At 26.1% G+C, this 10,852-nt stretch overlaps 1 protein-coding gene across 1 annotated transcript; it reads left to right on the top strand.

Moving 5' to 3' along the window:
• Positions 1-837: 837 nt before the first annotated feature.
• LOC132934628 (DEP domain-containing protein 1A-like) lies at positions 838-8,798 on the top strand. The gene is made up of 9 exons (XM_061000956.1): positions 838-2,192; positions 2,252-2,520; positions 3,603-3,824; positions 4,454-4,611; positions 5,185-5,985; positions 6,331-6,464; positions 7,468-7,653; positions 8,176-8,325; positions 8,457-8,798. Exons 1-9 carry the CDS (start codon positions 2,130-2,132, stop codon positions 8,565-8,567), a joined length of 2,094 nt encoding a protein of 697 aa, XP_060856939.1. The 5' UTR covers positions 838-2,129; the 3' UTR covers positions 8,568-8,798.
• Positions 8,799-10,852: the final 2,054 nt, after the last annotated feature.

Here is a 10,852-nt window from a genome sequence, read left to right on the forward strand (position 1 = left end):
AACATTTATTGAAAAAAAAGTAAAAAAACTGAACATTTTGACAATTATTCCATATCTACACTCTAGAAAATGTTATATATATATTCTATGGAAATTTCAAGTTCACTATTATTCGTTTTTGAATTACAACAAAAAGTAAAATCGATTTTATCAAAAATTGGTGTTGCGTAAATATTATCGTTTTTCAGTAATTTTTAAGAAATGTGCAAAGAATTTTTAATTTTGAAACCAAAAGTACTATTTTAACATAAATATGTCTTTGATCTGAGTAGTTATTTTTATTTTCCAACCGATTTTGAGTAACATTTTATTTCTTAACATAGAAATGAATAAAATGTAAAAATTACATAATTCCGTCTAGGTATATACATAATTGTTACCTACAACTAATGGTTAATTCATAATACCTACATATTTTTTTTGATTCATAAATGTTCTTCAAAATAGAAAATATTGAGTAGCATGTTATGTTTGTCATTTAGACTTAGAGTATCTCACTACCTCATTTTTCCTTTGTATATATACCTAGTGGGAATTAGTTCTAGAGTTACACCAAAAAACAAAATTGATAACTATAAAAGTGTCAAAATATAATTTAATATAAATAATATTATCAATACAAATATACAATGTACCTACATCATTGGCAAACCAATAAATTCGCATTCATTGCGCTTACAAATTTCAAGTGAAGACGTTGTTAATGGATTGTGAGTATGTGACCCATAATTTTATTGTATTGTTATTTTTTGGTGGGGGTGTACTCGCTACTAGGTTGATCACCCCGTAAATACGGCTCTGATACATTCTACTATAATACGACTTACGAGTACATATAAATACGAATATACGATGTATATGTATATCATTAATATTTAATAGTAACTTTGTATAGAGGCGAGTTATAATTATTTTAACATCATTTCATGTGTTATACAAGTAACAACTAGGTTGCGTATATATCTAGTTGACACAAGTCACAATACTCACATATAAATTATATGGTAATGATAATAAACTTTGTTACAACTAGTAGGTAGGTACTCAAAATACAGTTTGCATAATGAATATTTATGATAGAAATATTATAACTATATTTAATGGTCGTTATGGCCGGATAGAGCCAAATAGTAAAATAATAAATATCTAAACGTTTAACGTAATTAATTTAGGAACTTTTCTGTTTTACCGCACATCCATATTTATTGGAACTTTTATTGTTTTTTTAAATATTAAGGTATGTAGTTATAAGCATGTTGAAAAGTAAAAACGATGGTAAAGTCAGAATTTGGCGGTCGAAAAGTTATTGCTAATTGAAATTTATAGTATTTTCACATACACTCGCATGGCGTGGTCACTCGTGCGGACATTTAGAATCGAAAACGTCCTCCGACTTGTTATGTAAAACCTTAAACCACCTTGAGACTTGGGTGGGTCTAGGACTTCAAATAGGTATAAGTGTATATAACTTCAAAACTAAATCCGACCGCCAAATTCTGACTTCACCATTGTTTTCAGTATGCTTAACCACATGCATCAAACAAACATTTTTTTTTAAAAAAAGGTGCATGGTAAAACATAAATTTACTTTAATTTAATTCACTCGGCCATGAATCACATGATAATTTTTCATTCGTGTGAGAAGTTTTAAAATCTAACTAAGGCACTGTCTTGTGCTACTGAGGTATCTTGAGCGCTATCTGTCTCAGAAAACAAGAGTAAATATTGTAGTATTTTGTATTGCTTCTACGTTCAATATAATATTTTAGTTTTATTCTGTGGTGCAAGTGTTCTACTCGGCACATTCCCCCCTGTAGCTGTTTGGGCATGCGCAGTACGACCGCTTATCATTATCATTGTTATTGTTGACAACACCAAGACAACGGGTGTACGACTGTACGAGTTTACGACAAGTGTAACGTTTTTTTTTAAATTTAGGTATTGTATATTGTATTGTGTTCTCACAATTTCTCTACCGAAACGTCCGAAACATATTTTTTAAATGCATTTGATTTGTAATATGATTAACCGACATTTAGGTGTTACGCTAATAATATACATTGTCTAGACTTACTGTTTAAATTATATTAAATAATTAAAATACCTTGTTCCCATATCTACGTTTTAAAATGTCAAATTATTCAAATATTCCAAACTTACCAACATATTCTCAATTCCGAGCCACGGAAACTGTAAGTTTAACTTGTCAACTATGTTTATTGTTACTTAATGGCTTAATTATTTTGTTTAGTGGCAAGCATTAGTCGACCATTTCAGAAGTGGTATGCCGTTAAAATCACATCGGTACCAACTTTGGTTTAGGGACAACTGTTTCACGGGATTTGAAGCAGTTGATTGGATGTACAATGAAGCGTCTTCTGGGAAATTACAATATTTGTTTAATAAAGGAGTTACACGTCAACAAATAGTAGCATTAATGAATAAGTTTTTTGAGGCTGAAATTTTTAAAGCAGTTAGTACAACATCAACAAAATTTAAGGACAAGTCAGAATTATATGAGTGAGTATTGTAGTTTTTAAGTTGTCTTACTTCAAGCTAAGGAATAATCAAGTTTATAAAGATTGCCTTTTTTTAGTTTTTGATAATAAGTATACTAAAATAATTATTACCTACTTCAATAACTTGAATCGAAAGGGAGATAAATATAAATCAAGTTCTATTTATATAACTAATCTAACCTAACCAAGGACAAGAAAATGATTTGAGACAACTGTTATTATTTAAAATGTTTTTAAATTGTTGTGTAATTCAATATTTTTTTTCACATATTTTCATCAATCATATTTATTAAGCAGGGCTCGGAACTGTATGTGCTAAAAACAATAAAATATGTGTATACATATGCACTAATAGAGTTAAAATATGCATTTATTTTTTTATAAAATATATTTTTATGCATGGGAATAAACTTGGAAAAAGCATAATTATTTAAATTTTTTAAATAAGTACAAATTGTGTATGTATATTATTTGTAATTTGTTTGTAGATCTTAAAGAATTATTATTAGTCTAAAATTTAAAAAAGATAAATGTAAGAACTAAAATGAATATTATAATATCATATTATTATATTTATTAATACTCGGTATATAATAGGTATAATTCAAAATATAGACAAGATGACATTGTGTGCTGCCGTGCTGGTTCTTTAATTTAAATTATTTAAATTACAATTTTCAATGAATCGAAATTTGTTTGTTGTTGATTTATAATCTAATAAGCGTTAATATGCTTAAAATCTGTAAATATGCAAAATCATATAAATTTAGTAAATTGTGATAAATATGCAACATGAATTTTTGTATTTTGATTGTGTATGATGAAACAAATGTGTGTAAAATTACATTTTAAAAAATATGCAGCTTTTTAATAAATATGAAAATGTATTAAGTTCTGAGCCTTGCCTAAATTACCTATTCTTTTTTTTTTAATAAACAAATTTAAATGTAAAATAGTTAAAAGTAAAATGCTTTATCATACATTTTTATCAACATTAACTAACCTAATTCTAAAAACTTATATCTAATTTTTTTTATTTTGTGTCTTCTATTAACCTAATAACATTGAATATCATCATTTCAGATTTGCATTGCCAAAGAATATGAACAAAACAATCAGTAAAGGATCTGTATTATCTTCATTAAATGTATTCCTTATGAATAAACCTCAATCATTGTCTCCTCAACCCAAAAGAAGTGAAAAAGTTATTTGTAGTCATAGAATGAAGTCTTATTCAATGGAAAATGTTGCAATGAACACATATTTAAATGAAAATCATAAAATAGCTAATTTCATTATACAAAAGTAAATATTATTAATATTATTATTATTTATCTATTATGCTTATACTACATTTAGGTATAGTGTCATAGTATAGGTATACTGTTTTTTAATCCATCCATATTATACATTTTTCTTTTATATAATTATATTAAACATTGGTTACCTTATTGATGGTTAATAATTTAAATTACTAATTAATCTAAACAATTATGCCTACAATTAAAATGTTAACTATTTATTTAATCTAATCTAGCTACTACTGTAAAATCAAGTTTAACTATTTACATTTTTTTTCATATATAATGTAAGTAAATGGCTATATGCAAATGATAGGCAAATAATTATTGTTTGGCATACTATAACATTTTGAAAGTATATTACAGAGGTCAGCAATAGGTGGAGAGAAATAAATAGACCGCCAAAAATATATGGTTTTAATGCAGATTTTCTTTTTCATTATGTTTCTTAAAGTTTTCTAGACCTTAAAATTAAGTTTTCAAATGGATGACCCTTTAGGATTTAATTGCTAGCCCCCGGTATAGTGAATACCTAAGGTTTTAAGAAAAAATAACTAGAATTATTCTGAATAATATATTTATTTTATTCATAAAAATATAAATTTAAACATTGTGTTGTTTCTTGATTTATAGCTTGCAGAATATACTTAAAAGTTTTAATATGGATGATTTTTTAAATACCGAAAATTTAAATAAGCAGTGGATAATCATGAATATTTATAATCAAGATTATAATGTTGATGGTTTATTTCCTAATTGGGTAAAGTCTGCAATGGATAGCTTAACATCTGGTAACTATAATATTCTATACTTAAATATTAATTTCTTGCATGAATAATAATGTTTAAACATTTATAATTTGTTTTTTGTTTTAATTTGATCAAAACTTAAGTAAATCTAAAATTGCAATTTGTATTTAAATTACAATTCATATATTATAATATATATCTAATGTACCTACATAAGATATTTTACAAATCTTGAACCAATAAAGACATTTTAATAAAAATTCTGCATATAAGATAATATGTATCAATCTATATTTATATTACTTTACCAAGGCTAAATTAATGATTTGCTATTAATTTTTAATGGCCATCTCTTATGTTATTAAATATTCTAGTAGATATTACAATTATTAACTATTTTGTAGGTATAGTATAACTGCTTTCCATATTGTACCTATACCTTGGTTTTATTCACCTACATATAATTATTGCATAAATAAAAAAAAAAAAGAAGTATTCTAAAAATGTTTTCAACAAAAAGTATATTTTAAATACTTAAATAACTTAAAATCTAATTTGTATCAAAACTATAATAAGTTCATAATTGTTTGATGATTTTTTATTTTTATTGTTTAGATATGGAAATTAATGAGTGTACTTATCCTGGATTTAAAGCCGATGTTTATACTGTAATCAAGGATTATTTTTTAAACTCAGAGGAACCTCTGATTCCGATATCTTTTTATGAGATATTTATTTCTATTTTGGTTGTGGTTGAAAGGTATGATCATATGTGTAATAAGAATCTAAAGCATACAGAAAATAATAATTCAACTCAATTATCAACAAACATGTGCTGGGAAACTGAATTTTCTACCGATCACTCAAAAACATGTATTGTTAATAAGTGTTTTGATATTTCCGGACAGCAAGTATCATCACTTTCCAGATCTTCTGTCAGTAGTTGTAGCAGTACATCATTTTTTGAATCATGTGAAATAGAACAAAGTAAAATGGAACATAAACCATTAAATATTTCACATAAATATTCAAAGCCAAAGTTAACTCGAACAATCAGTTCACCAGAAATATCTATAAAATCACAATCATATTATCAAAGAAATATGGAAAAAATAAGGAAGAGGAAAATTGGTCGCACAATATCTAATAACTCAATTAATCCAAAGAATTTAAACGAACTTGATGAAAGCTTCTATTCAGACGAGTATGGTTTTAAAAATAAACCATTGGAAAATAATAAATTTGTTTGTCCATCTACTTCTGGATATGTTAATTTTGGTCTTTTTCAATCTGAAAAAATTAGTAATGATGATACCAATGGATTTGATTTAGATATGGCAATTTCTACTCTTCATAAACTAATTGATATAACACAAATGGACCACACACAAATTCTTAAAGATCAATCATTTAATGGTATGAATGTATGATTAAATTTGGAAATTGCTTATTATTATATATTGATATGAAACTGCTAATATTATATTTAACAATTTTGAGAGAAGTTTCAAAATCAATCTAACAATATAAGGTATAACTTATACTATGTCAAATTAAAAAAAAAAGTTGTCCTAAAATATAAATGCTTGAGATTAATATTGTATGAGAATTAACTTACATAGAAGTTATAACTTGTAAAACATAATGAGCTTGATATAATTTTATTCAATTACTAATTAATAAATGTATCTTTTTGTAACATATAACATTTGATTTAAATTGAAAGTATATGATAAATGTACAATAATTAATTATTTTTAGGTTTGAATGAAAAATCTTTACATTTGGGAATTCTTTTATATCAATTACTAAGTCTATGTCTTCCACCATTGAATAGAGCAAAATTACAAGTATTTTTAAAGTTTGTTTCTCATCTATCTTCAACTTACACTAAGGTATTGTACTAATGTTTTTTATCTATATTTTACGCAACAATTGATTGTGAAACTTTGGTATACTAATTATAATGCTCATATATTTAAACTAGGTTTCATATGACTATGAATGTATATTCAGAGGCATAATAATTAAAGCTTGCTGTTTTGATTTGAATCTCGGATACCCTAGAAATCCAAATTTTAGCCCTGCATAGAACTTTGATATTTAAAAATGTGATTTACCGTTAGTTTTTAATAAATAATATTAAAATTTCTAATATTTATTTTTAAATATCTAAAAAAAGTCTTCTTATTGAATTTATATAATATTAGATTTAAGAGAACGTCGCACCAGCATGTGCTGTATCCGTCTTACACACGTAAGACATAACAAATTTTCGTTTGCTAGTTTCAATGAGGTTCTGTCAGTTTTGTTACTAGAGTAAATTGACCTATTATTAAACTTTTCAGCAACAACATTTTTCAAAATTTTTTTTTAACTACGTTCATTTTGGGTTTTTTATGATATTTTAGTTTTTAAGTGAGTTATGAGTATGTACAACATTAATATTCAAAAATGCTTATAGTTCACTTAAAAATTAAAATATTGTAAAACACTAACAAGAGAACCCAGATAATGTTGTTACTTAAAAGTTTGAAAATATATAAATTCTCTCAAATATTAAAACTGAAAGCACCCTGTCATTTTGGAAACGGAAATTTGCTGTGTAGTCCGTGTGTAAGACGAAGACAACACATGCGGGTGTGACGACCTCTTAATGCTGGTATATTAAAAACATTTTAATAATATTATTTAAATATTTATTAACAATTGATAATTTTTATTAGTCAGAAAAATAATAATAAACTATAAAGTAAGTAAAACGCTATCTTACAAATAGTAATAGTCACATTTAAAATTTCAAAGTTGTTTTAGCCAAAATAAATATGAGATTCATTTGTAGTATAATATATAATATATTTAAATTAACAATATTGTTTTTACTTATGATTTTTTCAGATAACTGATAAATTATTTTGTGCAGTATTGAGACAAAATATTAATCAATTTGAATATGACTGTTTAGCTACTGATGTTGTCAAATTTTTGCTTCACAGTCAAAAGTTAATATTTTTACCTATTAAAACTGATTCAATTTTATCAGAAAAGTTCAATTCTTTTAGTAATGATGATAAATTGTTTAAGGTTAGTATATGTTAAAAGTATACAATTTGTTAGAATATGATTTGATAGTCCATTCTAAAACTTGGATTTCTCATCAAGGTTTCCAAAACTAGCGCTTAATGTGCGGAAAATTGATTGATACATTTTTTAACAATTTAGTATTTTTTCGTTTTTTTGTACCTAATAAGTATCACCACAGCTATTAGGTGTCTATGTTTAAAAAAATTCACGCAAGAAAAAATGCACCAGCTGCACTATTTCCTAGTCAAATTTATTGTAAAACCGTGTGTTTTCTAAAAAATGCATTATAAAATTCTACTTATATAGTATTAAATATGTATAATAATGATGCATATTTTAGGAAAAAATTGACTTAAATTGAAAAAAACATGTACTTATTAACTTGTCTAATATGTAAAACATAAATTTATAAAATATCCATATACTCACACCACTAAATAAAGCTTTATTACTCACAATAATAATAATAATAATAAAACAATATAATATGAGTTTAAAATATATGATAATTCTATATTTTAGGATAGTATGCACTATTGTCTTAGAATATCAGACAAAGAATTTGAAAAACAAAGAAGCACTGAATCTAAAGAAGCCCTTATTGAATTGTTGGATCAAATCATAAGTAGTACATCAATGTCTAATAAAGAAAAGAGTAAACGTATAAAATTAGTAAGTTATGATACTAGTCTTTAACATTTTGAACTATAAAGTAACTCAAAAAAATCATTTTGGTTTTTTTTATAATAATTTTACATTTGGATGTAAATCAACAATACTCATTTATTGTTATTATTTTTTAGTTTCAAAAAATGTACCCTGATGTTTATCAAAAAAGATCTACACTCCTAGAACAACGTAAAAAACGGAATACTGTATTAAATGAACTTAAAATTAAAAATCTACGAATTTAAATATTTAATTATTAAATTAAATACTACTTATTATTATTACTATTATTTTAAATGTTTGAAAATTATTTTTTTATTATGTAAAAAGTATTTTAAGAATGGATCTTCCATATTATCCAAAAGAAATTGTAACTTTATTTTTGAAAAAATATAACCAGATCTGGTCCTTATTAAGGACCCTACTTAATGTACTTTTTCTGTATAATAAAGTGGTGCTTATGTATTTGTAAAATAATAAGAGTTTTTAACCATACACTGGTTATCTATTTTAGCAGTACCGGAACTTTTTTTGGGGATCACTGATTTATAGGGAGAGCCAGAGGCACAACAAGAACCACCTTACCTATCAGGTAATTATAATAATTACAGGTTAATAGAAAAAAAAATATTAAAGGAGAATAATACTAGTCAATTTTAAAACTTCAATTACTACCTCTCAGTTTGATACGTTTCTGAGGTCATACATAATACATCCTCCAATTAAGGTAGTGACACACTGTTTTTGGAAATAATATGCTTTTTCAAATTAACAATATCTCTTATACCATTTAATATAATTAACCAATCATATAAAAAAAAAGTAGTTATGTGAGTACTGTTCTTCTGTACATTAGGTGTCGTGTGAGTCACTGTAATGGATGATGTGTTAAATTTGAATTCAAATATATAAAATTGATGTAAACAAAAAATGATTCTGAACGAACATGTCTGTCAGCCTATATAATATATATTACCACAGATTAGCTATACTAATATATACAGTAAATGAAAAAATCGGGTAAGTGGATGTCGCTCTGCTGTAAAATAGATTGCAAGTGCGTCACTGTAATGGGTGGTATTAAAGTTGAATTCAATGATATAATATCATTGTTTACAAAAAACAATTCTGAACGGAGACGGTTTGTAATCCTAGGATTATTTATAAAATATTTATATTGTTATTATTAATATGGTAGCCGGTAAGTTAAATTAATATTATTTGCATATTATCATATTTCAATAATATACTTGAAAAATGTCAAGTACCCACGAATACTATTTTTAAATTATATCAAAATAACTAAAATCATCCAAATTTGAACATAAAATAACTATAAAAAAGCTGTTTTATAATTTTTTGGTCACGGAATAACCTAATTACGTAGAACTTTGTTTTAAATTTTAGTTTATAAAAGTTCAACATTTTAAAATTTTTTTAGATTTTAGATTCTGAGCGGAGCAATGAATGTATTACAATGATGTGTGTTTTATTATTTTAATATTGTTTATTATTTCTGTGTATACGATAAGTAGTCGAAATAATGCTTCGATTTTCAACTTCAATATCTTATTCGATGGGAAAGTAAATCTAGTTGGTGCTTTGGAGAGGTCAAAATGTGTAAAAAGCTCCGGGAAAAACGGGAATTTTTACGGAAAGTCGTTTTTGACAAAATCGATATTGGTTTTTAGTGTAACTCTAAAACAAAAAAATGTTCACAGGTCGTTTATATTAGCATTTTCTATACACGATCAAATTTTCAAAATGTTTTGAAGTGTTAATAAACATTTTTAGTTTCCAATTGTTTAGTTTTTTTTTCTATGAATTTCAATAAAATGTTATTCGTTGAGTAGAAAACCATGAAAATGTACCTAATACAAGGCTCCTGATATATTGTTACAATATCAGTTGAAAAAGACTAAACATACATAGTCACAATTTTTATTTACTAACATTTAAAGTTCAAATTTTGACTTAATACGTGAAAATAAGGAAAATATGTAAATTATTTTTTGTCACGCCTGCACCGAAAGTTTAGTTTTCGATGACGGTTGAAACGTTGGAAAGCGATGTTTTTCCGTCCAGCGGGTGGTAAAGTGGGAATCCCCAAAAGTACCGGGCGGTAAAGTGGAATTCCCCAAAAGTACCGGGCAGTAAAATTGAAATCCCCAAGAGTACCGAGTTCAGATATCACGGGTATCCTCTGAACAAACAGACACTAAAATCTATACTAGGGTCCTCATAAAACATAAACTTTTGGTTACATCTGATATTCATATTATAACCTCCTTGCATGACGCGTAATAGTATATTGTGTGGCAAGGGCGGGAAGTGAGCCATTTCAGTCGCGGGCGTCGTGTGCCGCATTTCGCCCAAGACTGAAATGGCCTTCCCGCGCGAGGCACACTTACTATTTTTTGTCACGCCCCTGCGTTCATGGAAAAGGTTATGCAGGGATCTATGCAACAATAAATTATAGACTATTCTATAAAAACAATTTCATGGAAGACATTTTATTTTATTTCAAAAT

Source organism: Metopolophium dirhodum, chromosome 1 (assembly GCF_019925205.1).
Source record: "Metopolophium dirhodum isolate CAU chromosome 1, ASM1992520v1, whole genome shotgun sequence".
In the NCBI taxonomy this organism is placed as follows: Eukaryota; Metazoa; Arthropoda; class Insecta; order Hemiptera; family Aphididae; genus Metopolophium; species Metopolophium dirhodum.